Source organism: Geotrypetes seraphini, chromosome 9 (genome assembly GCF_902459505.1).
Source record: "Geotrypetes seraphini chromosome 9, aGeoSer1.1, whole genome shotgun sequence".
Lineage (NCBI taxonomy): Eukaryota > Metazoa > Chordata > Amphibia > Gymnophiona > Dermophiidae > Geotrypetes > Geotrypetes seraphini.
The window spans coordinates 28033444-28052244 of record NC_047092.1 but is presented as its reverse complement, the minus strand read 5'-3'; the positions used below and the strand labels follow the sequence as shown (position 1 = coordinate 28052244).

The 18801-nt window shown below is 42.1% G+C and overlaps 1 protein-coding gene across 10 annotated transcripts in view; it reads left to right on the top strand.

The window, feature by feature from the left end:
* Positions 1-18801, top strand: part of SRPK2 (SRSF protein kinase 2) — a 235110-nt gene that overhangs the window by 114036 nt on the left and 102273 nt on the right. For all 10 annotated transcript variants that reach the window (XM_033959742.1, XM_033959744.1, XM_033959740.1 and 7 more), the window contains 2 exons: positions 8716-8803; positions 9358-9445. In XM_033959742.1, the coding sequence (XP_033815633.1) occupies positions 8716-8803; positions 9358-9445 (176 nt within the window). The remainder of the gene's footprint in view (positions 1-8715; positions 8804-9357; positions 9446-18801) is intronic.

Sequence of the window (18801 nt, the reverse complement as noted above, 5' to 3'; positions counted from 1 at the left end):
TAGGCATAGTCAGATGTCCTTGACTGGAGAAACACATAGTTCTGGTGAACATACCCAGAATGCATCTGGCAGGCAGCAGGCAACAAAGATGATTGCTTCTTTTTCTCTTCTTGCATGGTTCATGCTGGAAAGATTTCTTGCAGATAATGGTTCATGCTGGAAAGATTGTTCAGGCTTTATGACGTCAGGGAGAGGCCTAACCTTCAGGTGTGAACAAGGAACCACCCCTACAGGGCAACTAGAAAAAGTAGACAAGGTGCCACCCGAAGACTTTTACTCGGGCAGATACTCCATATACTTTATCATGCCAAAGAAAGTCTCAGATGATTACATTACATTATATTAGTGATTTCTATTCCGCCTGTACCTTGCGGTTCTAAGCAGATTACATTAGAAGATGGCTGGACATATCCAGGAGAATTTCATAACAATGAAGAAAGCAGGTTTCAGGTTACAATAGTGAATAACATAACATTCAGGTTACAAAAGGGAATTACATAACGTTGAAGGAAGCAGGTTTCAGGCTACAAATGGAGGTTACATATTGAGGTTTCGGACGTTTTGAGACATTGAGGATACCTAACAAGCAGGTTGCAGTACTTTAAAAGAGATGTAAGATCCATTCTGGATCTTACATCAATGCAGCACTCAAGATTCCACATTTTCATTTGGAAACAGTTCATTCTGTCATTGTGGCGGTGGCTTTGAGGGAATTCCTAGCCTCTCTGGATCTGACAGAAACCTATTTGCATATTCCTGGACCACAGAAAATTCCTAAGGTTTCATGTTCTGGACAACCATTACCAATTTTTGGCCCTAACCTTTGGCCTAGCGACTGCTCCTTGCATTTTCACCAAAGTGATGGTGGTAAGGGCTGGCCAGCTGTGCAAGTTGGGATTATAAATTAATCCATACCTGGATGACTGGCTGATCAGGGCCCTGTTGTTCGCCAGGGGCCAGCAAGTGGTGTCTCAGGTGATCCGAATTCTGGAGAGCCTAGGTTGGATAGTACATTTCCAAAAGAGACATTTGAAGCCAACCCAATCCCTAGAATATCTGGGTGTCTTGTTCAACATGGCAGACAGCCATGTCTATTTTCCAAAGGTACACAGACAGAAGCTTTACTCTCAAATAACAAGCTTGCTAGCCAAACCAACTCCATCAGCGTGGCACTACCTTCAAGTGCCACAATAGCTGGGCAAAATCTCACATGTGTCCTCTGGGCAAAAGCTCACATGTGTCCTCTCAAAAATGTGTTCCTATCGCATTGGTCTCCTCAGATGGACTTTGTGCAGAGGTCCCTGCTCTGGCACTAATCAAGAAGGTGGACAGATTCTTCAGTTGAAGGACTGAGCCCGGAAATGCAAGTCTAGATGCTCTGGTTTAGCCATGGCCACGAGCTGTTGTATGTGTTCCCTCCGTGGCCTATGATAAGATAGATCCTCCCCAGGATTGCAAGCCATCAAAGAAGGATCATTCTCATGGCCGTGCAGACTGTGGTATGCAGATCTAGTGTGTCTTCAGACAGGTCCTGGTCTCAGATTGCAAGTGCAACCAGAACCTCTTTCTCAGGGACCAATTGTCAAAGAAGATCCGAATCACTTTGATCTTACGGCGTGGCTCTTTAGCGCTAGGTGTTAGCATGCAAGGGGTACTCGGAGGTAGTCAGTGTTGCTCTACTCGGGTCTAAAACGCAGACGACATTCTCTGCCTGTGCCAAGATTTGGGAATCTTTCCAGCACTGGTGCGTCCAGGAAAATGAGCCCTTCTCTGCTCCGTTCTCTATGGTGTTAGGTTTTCTCCAGGTTGGCCTTAACAAGGGATTCTCATGTTTAGGGCTCAAGACCACAAATCTATTTCATCCAGACATAGCTAGATTTCTAAAGGGAGCACTGCGTATCAGGCCTCCAGTAAAACCTCCATTACCTTCTTGGGATCTTAATGTGGTTTTGCAGGGCCTCAGCCAGTCTCCATATGAGACACTGAGGGATGCATCTTTGATGGACCTGACACTCAAAAACTGTTTTTCTGGTGGTCATTACTTCAGTGAGATGGGTCTCGGAGTTGCAGGCTCTTTCTTGCAGAGAGCCTTTTCCTTTAATTCACTGAAACTGGAGTCTCTTTGCGCATGATTTTTCCTTTCTGCCGATGGTGGTTTTTACATTCCATGTCAATCAGGAAGTCATATTTGCCAGCATTCCAGTCCATAGGTTCCAAGAAAAAGGACCGGATTCTGAGGAAGTTGGATGTTAAAAGGGTGCTTCTCCAATATCTTTAGGTTGTCAACAAGTTCAGGCTATCTGACCATCTTTTTGTGCTGACAAATCCAGCTACACACGGTGCATCGGCTTCCAAGGCTATGATTTCCAGATGGATCTGTAGAGTCACTTCATCAGCATACATTGTTTGTGGGAAACAGTCCCCTGTTTCTGTAAAGACACATTTGACTAGAAGTGTGGCTTCATCATGGGCTGAAGCTAGGGCAGTTTTCCCCAAGGAGATTTGTAGGGTGGCGACTTGGTCCACTCTGCACACATTTGCCAGGTTTTACAGAGTGGATGTGGCGGTAAGGGAGGACTCTGTCTTTGGGTCCTCAGGGGTCCTGCCCTAGATTTATGAGACTGGTTTTGTACATCTCGCTTGTCCAGAATGACACACCTATTGCATTAGGAAAAGAGATTAGGTTCTTACCTTGCTAATATCTTTTCTAGTAGATAGGTGTGTCATTCTGGACATTTATTTCCTGTGTCTGCCTACTGTCTCATTCTGAATGTTATTATCCAAGCTTCAAGGTTGGATGCTAGGCAGACCTTCAGGGTATGAAAAATAGTCTATTGCTAGGATACTTTGGGTGTTATTTGATCTCCATTAATATTTCTGTGTGGTTTGATTGTTTCACTGTTTTGATTTGTTCTATAGTTAACCTGTTATAATTTCAGAGCACAACAGACTTGTTCTTTGGGACTTTTCCCCGTAACCCCGTATACCTGCTTCACATCTGTTCTAGAATGGGTACTGGCCTGCTTTGGAACAAAATGTGGGGGGTAACAGAGCCCTTTGTGAAGTAGGAGGGATTCAGAGAAAATCCGGAGTGGATTTCTTCAGCAGGGCTCACTAGCACTAGGATATAGACCGCTTGTCCAGAATGACACACCTATTTACTAGAAAAGATATTGTCAAGGTAAGAACCTAATCTTTTTAAATTGTATGTCATGCAAATATTATAATGCTTACATTTCTTATTTCATAGATAATTTGATTAATCCTTTTTTCAGGATATGTTTTACTTTTAGAATATATTTTGATATCAAGTTCTTTGATGATTACAAAATGTAATATATTTTATGATATTTATATTAGTGAAAGTGGCACCTAGAGAACAACATAGGGACATAGTTTGTCCCCATCCCCGCGCTCTGTTCCCTTCCCCAACCCGTTCCCGCATACTCTGATCCCATTCACACAAGCTTCAAATAATTATGATTTTATATTGAAATAATTTTATTAAGTATAAAAATAAACAATATTCTGTACAACTGTCATTTTATAAATCACAGATACAGAAGAAGGATCAACAAAACCCCTGTCTCCTCTCCCTTCTCCTCCTCACAAATATTCTTTCCACTATTGAGATAACTGAACAAAACAAATTACTACAAAATGCTGCATAGAAAAATCATGCTAACAGAATACCTCAGTCACACACACAGAACATAAATGGCAAATCCATAAAGCTGACCAAAAATTATAAACATAAACCAAAATCCCAAGAAGCCACACCTTGCATGTAGTACAACACCTATATAGATATACAAATAAAGGAGTCTGAGTCAGTGGAGATACCATAAATAAAGGAGTCAGAGTCAAATGTTTTATGTACCAACTTTACAGCCCTGTGTGATACAAAGAGAAGTGGGTAAGAAATGGGCTGAAGAAAAAGAAGCAGAGAAGAATGAGAACTGTGTGGTATTCAAAGAGGAGGGGGTTGATAAGGGAGATCAGCTGAGAAAAGGATTTTGAGAAGATCAGGGTGCAGGGAAGAATAACTAAGGCACAAGTGTCAAAGTTGGTCCTTGAGGGCCGCAATCCAGGCTGGTTTTCAGGATTTCCTCCATGAATATTCATGAGATCTATTAGCATACAATGAAAGCAGTGCATGCAAATAGATCTCATGCATAGTCATTGGGGAAATCTTGAAAACCCAACTGGATGCGGCTCTCGAGGACCAACTTTGACACCCCTGCACTAAGAGATGGAAGTGGCAGGAGGGGTGAGACTAGGAAGAAAAAAAATAAGAACAAGTAACAAAAAGATAATTTTTAGAATTGAACCATGAGCATAAAAGTCTATCAGCTACTCCCCAGAACTGAGCGAGCCCAAGAATCACTGTGTAAGAGATATCACTAATTGGGTTAGGTAAGTTTTAGGTAACTGCTGGTGTCTGCTGTGGTCACTGGGAGGTCAATAAAACATTTCAATAGAAGGCTGGGAAAGGGAAGCATGGAATATCATGAACTGAAAATTTCCCTTTTTAAAAACTTTCTCTTGACAGCTCTGATATTGAGAGGAACTATGGTCCAAGATTGAACCAAGAGAGAATGGAGAGTAACGCTCATAAAATTCCTCATAAAAATTAAAGATATTTTCCCCCCATTACATGCCACAAGGAGGTTGAAATGGTAGGAGCACTGGACTATTTAAGCCTAAAGAAGTAGCACAGCAGCAGCAGCAGCAGGAAAAGATGGCCAGGAAACCATTGGAAGTGTTGGGGATGGGGGACATACTTTCTCACAAACTCTGTATGTTTCCCATTTTGGCTCCCTGGTTTGCTTCTTGCTTAACTGATGAATTATTGCTCCCCGTAAAACTCTGCAGGTCCCAGGTCTCAACTCAGCTCCTTAAGATGGATGCTTGTTCCTTAGCTACGACAGCAATATCCTGCAGGCAGCTCAGAACACAGTTGCTTAGTATGAGCATGTTCCTATACTCTAGGCTGCTAGAACATGTTCTCCTACTCAGCATGTAATCTTTCAGGTTTTAAACTATGATCCTTGCTGGACTTCCAAAGCTCAGGGTGAACATGTGGCAAAGAATTTGATCTGGACTCTGCAGGCAGAAAGGTGGCCATAGATCTAGAATCTATGAGTTCCAGGGTAAGTGCTGCAGTACAAAAGGGGATGAGGAACCAATCCCAGAAAACGTTTGGAGCCAAGGAGAGCAGAGCAAGGAAATGATTCAAGCCTGTGGTCAATGGGAAGTCACAAACTGAAGATGAGTTAAATCTATAAACCAAAGGAAGTTTCACCTGTAGAGGAGAGTGAGAAATGGGAATCAGTAAAGGAATGGGTGAGCCAAGCCTGCATGGAATGGCAGCTAGCTAGGGAAAAGTGCATTGGACCTTTCTTTTTGAGCAAAGGGAAATAGAAGGCTGGAAAAAGAGATTTAGGGAGTAGAGCAGGCCAAAAGCAATTAAATTCCCTGCCTATGAAGGAGGAGATGAAATTAGGGAAAAATTGGGGGAATAGAGTGTGATGTTAATGGGCTGGACTGGTTGGAGAAAAATGCTATAAATGGCTTGAATGGAGAAAGAGAGTATGATGCTGACACGTTGGGAGGGGAAAGAGATAGATTTGCAGGACCCTAGTTTTTGATTTGTTCACATTCCCTTCCCCTGCTCTCGACATCACTGCCATTAGCTACCAGATGTATTTTTTTTTCTTTGCTGGGTGAGAGGAAATTTGTTGGGAGTTATGAGTTGAGCATCCCCAGTCATTTTCAAAAGTTGGCTCCTGTGTATGCAGACATGTTCATGTGCAAAAGAAATTGCCGTTACAGTTTTTGCAAATACCAGTATTGTCAACAGCCCAGCTTTTCTTTGTTTCAGCATACTTCACCACTCAGTTCTTCCTGTTCAGAAAAGCCAGTAAAAGTTTTGGGTCCTGAATGCTTGCTAGCAAGAGGAGAAATGGGCACAAAATCCTCACTATTGTATGCAGCACAAGAATTGCATGTGTGTGTGTGTGTGTATCTTTGTGTGTAATGGAATTCTGTTCTGCATATACAATTTTTACAGTACTGTACTGTTGTTTATATGCAGAATGACATTCCAAGTAAGCAGATATGTGCACCTGCAAATCCACTTTTTGCAAATACCACAGTTTTGTCATTTATTTATTTTTTTTGAATCAGCATATTTCTTCCCCCTCAGCACCTCATCTTAAAAAAAAAAAAAAAATTCCTAAAAAAATAGTTGTGGGTCCTATCCACTAACATTAAAGAGAAGAAACAGACATCAAATCTCCACTAGCGCTAGCTACAGAAGAATGATGTAACCCCTTTTTACACCTCCTCAGTTCTTGTATTAACATCCCTGTACTAAGTCATCGAGTAATCTGCACCTTTCTCTGCATCTGAATTGAATAGCCGATATCTTCATTACCATAGGATTGAAATAAGCTGTACGCTAATATCTGTACCCAAAGCTTTGTACACAGCTCATTTCTATATAGGCCAATCACAAAACTGTTACGAAACCTAGTGCACTTTACTACTTCAACTTTGCATTGGCAAACACCTTGTTTTTTTAACGAGTGTTTCAGGACATCTTTTGCTGGCGCTTTAGCACAAAGCTCTGTTCTACGGCTTTCTGCATCTCTTCCTTGAATTGCAAGCCTTCTTGGACAGGGAATGCACCTGACTGTGCATCACCTTTGAATTTAGATTTGAAAACACAATCAAATTTACAGCCCAGATCCAGAAGGTATCTTATTGTCTAGCAAGCAAAAATTATTTTACCCTCTTTTTCTCTCAGTTTCAACTTCCACCCCAGACCTTATGCCTAAGTGGCACACAGGAACCATTGCCATCGTTCTATTTGACCCGTTTCCCCCTCCCCCAAGTTCAGGCTTGAGCATCTGGTGTCTATAACCAATCTGAGCTTTATCAGCAATCTGGTAGCGCTATAGAAATAATTAATAGTAGTAGTAGTATATTGTAGCTTACAGCATTGCAGTCTGTGCCCTAGGACTGGTCCTAATAAACAGTGTTTTAAGACTCTATTTGCATAACATTGTTATTACACCTTTTGCTATGAGATTAATCTGGCACACCTGGGTTTCCTGCTTGTCATGGTACAATTGACAGTTTCTTTTGTATTTATATACCTAAATAAATTAATGATAATTTAAAAATTTCTAAAAATTCATTCCTTGGGAGTAATCTTAATGTATGTAATCTATTTTCTACTTTTTCATAGAAATACAGGATCTATTAATCGTTGGACTCATGCAAAAATTGTATCCAATTTAAAGGGAAAGGGATGGAATTTAATATACTGCCTTTCTGTGGTTACAATCAAAGTGGTTTACATATTGTATACAAGTGCTTATCCTGGGGCAATAGAGGGTAAAGTGACTTGGCCAAAGTCACAAGGAGCTGTAGTGGGAATTGAAACCCAGTTCCCCTATTTCTCAGGCCACTGCACTAACCATTAACTACCGTATTTTCTCGCATATAACGCGCGCGTTATACGTGGTTTTTACAAACCGCGCATACCCTTGCGCGTTATACGCGTGAGCGCGTTGTACAAAATTTTTTTTACATAGTTTCCCCCCCCCCCCCGACGCCCGATTCATCACCCGGAAGGAGCGCTCGCACTCCCATCCCGAAGGACTGCTCGCAACCCCACCCGAAGGACCGCTCGCACCCCCACAGCCTCCCCCCCTCCCCCATGGAGAAGCTGTCTACCTTGTTTCCGGATGCCAGCCCAGCTGCTTCCTCTGCCGGCGGTCCTGCCCCTTCTCAGAGCCCTGTGCTGCGCTGCTTCCTCTTCAGGCGGTCCCGCCCTTTCTCTGATGTCAGAGAAAGGGCGGGACTGCCGGAAGAAAAAGCAGCACAGCAGGGCTCAGAGAAGGGGCGGGACCGCCGGCAGAGGAAACAGCTGGGCTCGCTGGCATCCGGAAACAAGGTAGACAGCTTCTCCATGGGGGAGGGGGGGTGAGGCTGTGGGGGTGCGAGCGGTTCTTCGGGTGGGGGTGCGAGCGGTCCTTCGGGGTGGGAGTGCGAGCGCTCCTTCGGGGTGGGGGTGCGAGCGGTCCTTCAGGGTGGGGGTGCGGGTGCGTGCGAGCGGTCCTTCGGGGTGGGGGTGCGAGCGGTCCTGCGGGGGGGGTGAATCGGACGTCGGGGGGGGGGCATCAGGCTTTCAGGGTAGGGACAGGACTTCAAGGAGGAAAGGAGAGTCGGGGTGGGCGAAAACAGAGTCAGGGTCTCCAGAGGAGAGTCGGGCAGCATGCGCGGTATATAAAAATTTATGTACATAAATATGTGTTTTTTGCGCGCTATACCCATGTGCGCGTTTTACACGGGTGCGCGTTATCTATGTGAAAATACGGTACTCCTCCATTGATAATGTGCCTTTTTCAGTATCTTAAACTAATTTAATGATCTTTCCATTCAAGCATTATTTTAATATTGTAGAACAAAATTGGCTTGACACTCTTCTTAAGGAACTCCAGTTCTAGATTAGTTCATCAGATGAGGTTTGTCTTCACTAGTATTTCAGCTGAAAGGAAAATATGAGCTAGTTAAAAAAAAAAAAAAGAAGAAAATCTGTATTTTCTAGTGTATAACTGTGTGCCACAAATTTTTTTTACTGTAAGCACATCAAATGTTTCAGTTTCTAGGTATTTTGTTGTTAAAACATGTTTGTTTTTCAAGGGAGAGAAGGTTTGTTGCCATGAAAGTGGTAAAAAGTGCTCAGCATTACACAGAGACAGCCTTGGATGAAATAAAGTTGCTCAAATGTGTAAGTAGTATTATAAAAGGTAATGTTTACTTCATTGATGATAAAACTGTTTTAAGAACATAAGAATTGCCATACTGGGACAGACCGAAGGTGCATTAAACCCAGTATCCTGTTTCCAACAGTGGCCAACCCAGGCCCCAAGTACCTAGCTAGATCCCAAGTAGTAAAACAGATTTTATGCTACTTATCCTAGGAATAAGCAGTGGATTTCTCCAAGCCATCTCAATAATGGCCTATGGACTTCTCTTTTAGGAAATTATCCAAACCTTTTTTAAACCCTGTTCATGTAATTTGATATGTGATATAATAATCTCAGGGTGTTAATTTATTATAAATAAGTAGTTCTTAATCTCCTTTGGACATCAGGATATCCATGATATGTATATTACATGCTATAGAGGCAGTGAATGCAAATTTCCTTCAAACATATTCATTATAGATATTCTAGAAACCCTACTGGTTGAGTGTGATCCAAGATCTGGGATAAGAACCACAGTTATAAACTATAAGCTTCTCATATTAAGCTCATCTCTCCTGATTTTCTTTTTCATCAGGTAAGGGAAAGTGACCCTGGGGATCCAAACAAGGATATGGTTGTACAGTTAATTGATGATTTTAAAATTTCTGGAATGAATGGTATACGTATCCTTTTATGCACGTTAAGTATATACAATAGTAATGGATATTTTAGGATTGTAAATCATAATAAGATGATTTTGTAAAGCAATTCATAATGGTAATTTTTTGCTAACTATGCCTTGTAATTTAAATTGTTTAAAATAATTTCTTACAAGTTAGTGTCTTGGAAGTAATATGATAATGTATTTCTAGTTAAATATTAAAGTAAATTCATGAAGAATTATATACATTTTTTGCATAGGTTGCTGTAATTAACTTTTTTTTTGTTAAGTTTTCAAACATTAACAGCATAAAAGAACAATGAATACAGTGACATAGATTTGTGAATAGTCAAATGATATAACTCCAGTCATATTAATAAACAGGATTCCATAATCACAAAAACATAAACTAAACAAGGACAACTATATATCTGAAAAGACTTAACAATATTCCCCATGATGAGCTATAAGTAATCACCATATAGATAGAATAGCCCACCCATACTGCAGGTTTCCCCCATGTCTACTAAAAAAAACAAAACAATTGTATATACCAGTGTCTCTCCCAAGCTCCCCAACACTTGTAAGAGTCTGGACGAGTCCATGTAACTCAGTACATAGCAGAATCCTAATTCTCCCAAAGTCATTCACAAAATGTGCCCTATAAGGTAGCTAATTTGTCTTCAATTATTTTCCAGGTCCCCAATTGTTGGACATAGTATCCCTGCTTCTTTACAACAGGCATTTTCATTTTCCCCAACAAATTCAGTTTTAAGCTCCAGTCCTCCCTGGTAGGGGCTAAGTTGTTTTTCCAATTAGCTGCTATTAAGCATTTAGCCGCTGCTAATCCCATTTGTAGTTTGCTACTTATAAGGACAGTTATTATACAAGCCCAGCAGACAGCCTTGAGGAGTAGCTCCCACATTTCTGCCCAATACTTTTGACAAAGTGGTTACAACAGTCGTACAGAATGGTACCAGCACAGGACAGTCCCACCAAATATGCAGAAAATAACCCAGGTTGGCGTTACAGCGCCAACACAGATTCGATGCTCTAGGAAACATCTTGTTCACTTTCTCTGGAGTACGATACCAACGGGTCAAGACCTTGTATGCTTTCTTTTGTATCAAGGCACAAGCAGATGCCTTACTAACCTCAGTGCATATAAAGGACCACTCTTTAGAAGTAAATACCTGACCCAAGTCCCTTTCCCAACTTTTCATATAGAAAAAAAACAGGCAGTTGATATTCCCTCCAATATTGATAATTGAGGGGGGCTGCGGTACCATCCTGAGGGTCACCCATAAATTCTCAAGATATTCCCCCCCAATAGGGGACACCTTATCACATCCTTTGGAACAAATAAAGTGTCTAACTTGGTGGTAAGCCAAATAGTCCCCCACAGGAAGCCTATGTGTTCTTTGTAAGACCTCAAAAGGCATTACACCCCCTGTATGTAGCAAATCCCGAAATGTAATCAAGCCTTACTGTGCCTACCTCTCGAATACTCTTATTTTCCCTCCCAGCCACAAATTGAGGCTCCTCGCAGAGATGCCAAAGTGAACACAACAGAACCACATCCCAATGTATGCCTCACTACCCCCCACAACTACAACAAATGTAATGTAAAAGGTTTATCTGTCTCTTGTTGCCACTGTATATCAATATTAGAGGACCATAACCAGTGCTTAAGCTGTCCATAACCTGCTTGACATTGCTCTGTTTGAACATCCCATTTATGCTCATCTGTATCCCAATCCAGTAACATTCGTATCTGAGCCGACTGGTAGTACTGGAACAAGTTAAGGACCCCCCTCCCCCATATGCTCTAGAGGACCACATAACTTTTTGAGAAAGTTGAGGGGGTCTCCTCTGCCATATAAAGCATTTAAAATCAGCTTGTAATATCTTAAAGGTCCTGTTAGGCACTGAAATGGGCAGGGTCTGAAAAAGGAACAGCAGCCTCAGTAAAACGTTCATTTTAATTACCTCTATTCTCTCCCACCAAGATAACCAAAGGCCATGCCACCGCTGCAAGTCTCTACGAATCTGCCGAAGCAAAGGCATATAATTTACCTCATATAAGCATGACAAATTGTGAGGAATCTGTATACCCAAATATCTTATCCCTTTTTGTGCCCATCTGAAAGGAAAATGACCGAAAGTTGTCGGACTTCCCCTGCATCCAAGGTGTAAGGTTCAATAACTCCGTTTTGTCCAGATTTATCTGAAAACCGGAGGCCTTCCCATATTCCACAAAAATAAATATCATTGAGGGTATAGACTTCTCTGGATCTCTGATATACAACAATATGTCATCCGCAAATATGGCTATATGATGATCTTAAAACATCCCCCCCCATTGAAATCCCCGCAAGGTCAGATGGTCTCGAATATAAATCACCAAGGGCTCTGTTGATATTGCAAAAAGCAACAGCAACAGAGGGCATCCTTGCCAGGTTCCTCGCACCACAGGAAAGAAATCATTATAAGTCTGATTAATCCTTAAACATGCCTGAGGCAATGCATAGAAAGCTTTCACCCAATCACAAAATGGACCATTCATACCCATTTGAGCTATCATTGCCAACAAAAATTCCCATGGAACCCTATCAAATGTTTTATCAGCGTCCACTGCCATTAAAACAGCTTTATCGGGTTCCCGCCCATATTTCCACAGAAAATGCTTACTCGCCCCCTCTGTATAAATCTTTGTGAATCAGAGTCGGTAGCACTTTACCTAGCCGAATGGCAAGCACTTTAGCAATAATCTTGGCATTGATATTCAAAAGGGAAATCGGCCCATAAGACCCAAAATTAAGCAGGTCTCTTCCTGGTTTTAAAATTACTGTGATCCCCGCCTTGCTAATTGTGCCTAGCAAAGGACATCCCGCTTGTACCCCATTTGCCACTCTAACCAATAAAGGTCCCAGCAAGTCTAAATTGTTTATAGAATTTGCCCATATGCCCGTCAAGACCCGGGGATTTTCCATTTTTAACATTTTTAATTACACTTAATATTTCTCCCAAAGATATCAGGAATGAAGAATCTCGCGATTTTGCTGAGATAACTCAGGTAAAAGCACCTTATCCAAAAACCTCTGAACCACCCCTTGATCTTCTACTTTTGCTGCATGAAGCTGTTGGTAATAGAGAAAGCTTGATGGATAGCTCCATCAGTGACCTGTTGGCCACCCCGTCCATCTTTGACTAGAGATAGTAGCTTGGCCTGTTTAATACTGATATATCTAGCCAATTGGGAACTCGATTTGTTGCTATATTCATAGATATTCAACTTGGTTTTGCCCTCATGCGTTCAGAGTTTTCCATTTGAAGCAGATGTAAATTTCTAACTTGCTGTAACTGAGCATAAACAAGGGGATCCTGTGTTCATTTATGCACTGTTTCCAAGACCTTTCCCACAATTATAAGGAAAGTTGAGCTCTCTGTCTCTTAAATCTGTCTTTAACGCGTCCCAGAGAATCCCATCTGAAACCTCATCATTGTCATTAATCTCTAAGAAGTGAGCAATAGTGGTTCTCACATCCTCTTATCACAGCAGGTACTACCAACAAAGTTTAATTCAGCTTAGAAAATCGAGAACCCTCCTCCTGAGACTGCCCTAACCAGGCCACCCAAACGGGCGCATGATCTGATACACCCCGCTTTCTATTTCCGCTTTCTTCACCATCCCCCACTGATTTCTATGTATCCAGAGCCCATCAATTCTAGTGTACATCTATTGTGCAGGAGAAAAATGGGTGTAATATCTTTCCATGTAAAAGATAACAACAATCTACCAGACCCAGTGTCCCCATCATAGACAGAGAAGCCTTACTATAAGCCTTAATTGTACCCCTCCCTCCCTAAGAGTGGTTCATAAGCACATCAGGAGTCACATTAAAGTCCCCACCCAGGTAAATAGAACTCTTCACAAACCCAACCAGATCCCCCTGCATTGTTCGATATAAATATCTCATAGATATTTGCATATACAGTCAGGAGAAACCTCTTCATATTAGTCTGTAATATGAAGAGGTTTCTCCTGACGCAGCTTGGTGAAACAAGGATTTGCAAGGATTCTTGTTGAGTTCTCTGAATATATCCTGGTGAAGTGCTTCTCAAGATGGTGCAGCTTAATATATGGTGGATTACAATCTTTGGTTGTGTGAAAGCTAAGTACAGAAATTTTTGACTTTTTTGCTGGCCTACCGTTGTTATCTCTTGTACTGTTTGTACATTAAGTTTTGATGATAACGCAGCTCCCAGGCTAAATTGTTTAATCTTATTCATATATTTTTGTGCCTAGTACTCCCTCATGAAATTATTGGAGTAATCTTTGAGGCCCGTTTTTTGGCTAGAGATTTTTTCTTCCTCAGTAAAGGAGATGGAAGTTTTTTCTCTCTAGCCTATTTTCCAGAGCAGACCTATGATTAGAAGCACTAACTCTTTAGTGGAGACATGTTCTCCCTGAGTTATAATTTCCTTGTGGAATTTGAGGTCCATTTTGATAAATATTGATATCTTTGAAGGGATCACTAGTCACAAAAAAGATAGGAAGATTCTCTATTTATTGTTTTTTCTGGTAGTATTTGAATTTTCCTTCCCAATTTTGGATAGGATATAAGTCCTGCCATACTATCTCACCTCCACTGTAGAAACTGCAATGCAAGGGTTGCAGGTGAGTGGTAGATGCAAAGTTTCTATACATTTTCTAAGCTAGAAGATGTTTTTCTAACTGAATGATGTTGGCTAGTTGTAAAGTATCCTGTTGTCCATGGAGAGCATCTACTCTAAGGGCTTCTTTTACTAAGTCACGCTAGCGGTTTAACGCGCCTCGCTAAACCGTCAGATGCGCTAGCCATTACCGCCTCCTCTTGAACAGGCGGTTTTGGCCAGTGCGGAGGTTAACGCATGATGAAAAGTCACGCGCATTAACCCTGCTAGCGTGGCTTGATAAAAGGAGCCCTAAATCTTTCCTCCCTTCCCTGCCCTCTTTTCCATCCTGCTTTATTCTCCATAGTAAAAATTGCTACACGTTTGAATCAGTGTGCTTATTGCATAGCACCTGTACCTGACCTATTTTCAACAAATTTTGAAGATGCTTGAGCAAAGCACATTGGTTGATTTCTCCTTGTATGATTCATTGGTAATTACTTTGTCAGTCTCTGAATAAAATCTTCAAAGAACTGTGTTGTAAGGAAAAAAAAAAGTGTGCAGTATATATCATGAACACTGTAGGAATCAAGTAATGAGACTAGATTAAAGGAAAAACAATTTATTATTTTGCAAGTCCTCAGTCCATGTAAGGTAGTTTTTTCATTGGCAGAGAAGATTCCTAATTAGGAGCACATAATAAAAAAAAAAAGTTATTGATACAAGTTGGGATTTGGAATCTACATGAATCTGATAGAAATGATGCTAGTCTGTTTGAATGATTTAAATATATAAATTAAAGGGAATTTCTGAGGAGCAAATAAGTCAATAGCCAGCATTGTCTAGATGTAGTTAAATCATTGAATGTTTCAGTTCTACCATTTATGTAGGAGCATCACTGAATATTGGCTAAAAACATAGGACCCCTTTTACAAAACCACATTAGTGATGCTGCCGTGGTAAATGCACCAAATCCCATTCAGTTCCGATGAGCTTCAGTGGATTTACTGCAGCAGCATCACTACTGTGTCCCATAGTGTGCTAACACTGTCTTGTTTAGTTTAAGCTCATTATTCTGCAGGTCTAAAATAAACAGTTAAGCTATATGTTGAGTGACTGAGTATCGCTGCTAAATTTATTATTTTTGGCCTGCTCCTGCCTCACCTGTAACCTGGCACACAGATATGGAATCTACGCGGGATGGGGGTCTTACTTAGTGCTTACTAACAGGGAAAGTGTTTCTGATATTACAGTGGGTGATCATCTGGCATCCAGTGATCATTGCATGGTACAGTTTAATATTAAGATGGGTATAGAGAGGGCTCATTCAGAATTAAAGGTTCTAGACTTAAAAAACTAACGTTGTTTGGATGGGGGATAACGTCAAGGAATTGTTATCTGGATGAGAACATCTGGAAAGAATAGAAATGCAGTGCAATGTTCTCCCTATCGTGTTTTAGCCAGGCGCTCCTCCCCGTTAATTTAGGGGAGCGCCCGGCTGTCATCTCACATGACGTTGCGAAATGAAAGCCGCAGATTTTTTTTACTCTCGTTAGGCTAGATTATGCGGAGACAGGAAGGCCGGCTTGCTAAGGGACTTGGTGATTGCTGAATGTTTCTCTCCGATCCTAGTCTAATGGATTTTGTTTCCATCCACTTGGTTTGAAAGTCCTTTCTGGCTGTGTGCGGGTGGGCGAGCCCACACGGATGGCTTGGTGTGTGCAGTCGCAGTGCTCTATTTATTTATTATTAGTATGCGGGGGCAGCAAAGATGGTGGCATCCTCGCTGGAGCAGAAACTCTCCTGCCTGGAGGCGATGCTGAAGCAGGAGAACCGCGAGGCCCAGCGCAGGATCAACTTGAACCTGGAGATCAGCCTGTAGCAACCCCGGCCTAGTAAGGAAGGAAGAGCCAGGAGGCCTCAGAGTGGGGGAGGGGAGGAGGAAGGAAAGAACACTGGAGGCTTAATTTACTTCCTGTCATGGCACGTGCATAGCAGAGGCCTCGGAGGGGGAGGGGGGGGGGGGGCGCTGGAGGCATGGTGTGAAGAGCAGCCAAAGTCTCCCGGGTCCAGGTTGTGGGGGAGATGGACTGTGCCTAGCCTTCACTCCAGAGCAGTGCTGGGGGGGGGGGGGGAGGGTGTTCTCATGCTGTTGGAGCCCGTAGTGCAGCAGGCAGGGGGTTCAAGGCATTCAGAAGTTCCCTAAGATATCCTCTCTGCAACTGTGGGCTTGGCAGCGCTGGGAACTGGCCTTGTTACAGTCGAAGTGTTTAAATGCCTCCCTCCCCCTCCCCCCATTGAAAAGATTTCAGAAATGTGGCTTTTTATAAATATTCCTTTCTTCTGTATTTTGGAGGGGCTGTTTGGGGTGGGGGTGCAGTGGGAATGGAGAAGGACAGTAGTTAATGGGAATGGATAGCTCCTTCGTTTTGGGACCCACACACAAAATATTTCTGATGACCGGTGCAGTTCACTTTTGTATAGTGTGATGTTGTCTGTTTTCTGCTCACTTTGATGGTTTTGTATCTTTGCTTTGGTTATCAATAAAAAAGTCACGTAAAAATCCCTTTCTGAAACACAGTCAGTGAGGGTAGGTGGCTTCTGGTCATGAATGTGTCTTAACTGCCAGCAAGAAGAACAGTATGCTCGAATATACTTGTCAAATGTGAAACTTCTACCAGTCCCTAAACATTCCAACCAAATAGCCATCTTGTAATCTTACTGGATATGACCAGAATGCCTCTTTTTGTAATCCACCTAGAACCGCAAGGTATTGGTGAAATAAAAGACACCAACGTAACAATGCAATGTAATACTGTGTGTCTTTTTTATTATTGGGTGAGGGAAAAGGGTCCGCAAAATCTCCAATGGGGGTAGGGGTATAGATGCCTGTACTGGTGGCTTTCTCTGTGATTTTTTCCTTGTGTCATGTATGGCCAGGTTTGTGGTGGTCTCGGTCTCCATAAAGTGGTCAGATTCAGGGTGTTGGGTATGATGGGCTTAATATTTGGCCACCTCTCCCTTGGAGTGGTGGAAGGGGGGAACTTGATACCATGATGCGCATATGGTATTATCCTGTTGCAGGCTTGATTAGCCAGAAGCATCTTATTAAAATCTCAATGGAGATAAGAGCTACAAGGAAGTGCGAGCTAAATCTACAAGCAGTTCATTGCCAGGGTTAAAAGTGAGACTTGAGAGAAACTTTATAGGAATGATACTTACCCCCTCCTTTACGAATCCTTAGTACAGGTTTTAGCGCCGGCAGCGGCAGCAACTGCTCCGACGCTCATAGGAATTCTAAAACCCACACTACGGGTTCAAAAAGGAGGGAGTAGTGTATATGTTGCTAACGTAGTACGTAAAAAGAGTTAAAATCAAACAAAAATAATTTGCCAACTTTGGTTGGTTACAGGCTTTAGGGATATTCAATTGAGCATTGGAAAATAATAATAAACTATAAAAATAGTGCACATTTAATAAAAATAATAAAAATAGTGCACATTTAGGGGCCTGTTTTACAAAGCCGCGCTAGCACCTGCTGCGCAGCAACAGCCCCAAAACCCTTTAAATCTCTATGGGCTTCGGGGCCATTATCACGCTGCAGCCACTAGCGCGGCTTTGTAAAACAGGCCCTTAATTTTCCCCACCACCAAATTTCCCCGTTTCGCCCCACCCAGCTACTTTTTTATGCCACCTGGCTGGAAAAAATTTCTGGGGAGAACACTGCAGTGGGCAAAACTGAAAGGAGTTATTGTAAGAGTGACAAATCTTTTTGTGAGGCAAGTAAGTAAAGGTAAGAGGAAAAGAAGGCCGCTTTGGTTCTCAAAAGTAGTAGCTGAGAAGGTAAAGAATAAGAGGTTAGCTTTCATAAACTGCTAAAGATCGCAGAAAGATCTGGAAAAGCTAAGAGATGCTAATTGAGAAGTCAGGAACGCAAAAATACAAATGGGAGAAGGATGTGTATGGTCCCTCTCCACAAAACTGGAAGTAAGGAAGAAATAGGGAATTACAGACCAGTAAGTTTGACTTCTGTGGTAAGCAAATTAATTGAAATTTTTCTAAAACAGAGAATGGTAAAGTTTCTGGAATCCTGTGGATTACAGGACCAAAGGCAACATGGATTCACTAGAGGTAGGTCTTGTCAGACAAATCTGATCAATTTCTTTGACTAGGTGACCAGAGAATTGGATAGAGGATGTGCGCTAGATGTGTATTTAGATTTTAGCAAAGCCACACAGATGTCTAATAAATAAACTGAGTGCTCTTGGGATGCGCCCCAAAGTGACAGGCTGTGCCAGGAACTGGTTAAATGGAAAGCAACAGAGGATAGTGGTCAATGGATATCACTCTGAGGAAAGGGATGTTACCAACAGTGTGCCTCAAGGTTCTGTTCTTGGGCCTCCTGTTTTTAACATTTTTATAAGCGATATTGCTGAAGGGCTGTCAGGTAAGATTTGCCTCTTTGCAGATGATACCAAAATCTGCAACAGTGTTCTCCCCAGAAATATTTTCCAGCCGGGTGGCACAAAAAAGTAGCCGGGTGGGGCAGGATGGGGAAATTTGGTGGTGCAAATTTGGTGCTATGCAAATTACCCCTCCCTGCTTATGGTGAAGGAGTAGGAGCGGGGAAGAGGGTTGGCGCACAGCCTGGAACGTTATGAAAATTACTCCTCCTTGCTCACGATGAAGGAGTAGGGCAGGGTTGTCCAACCTTTTGGCTTC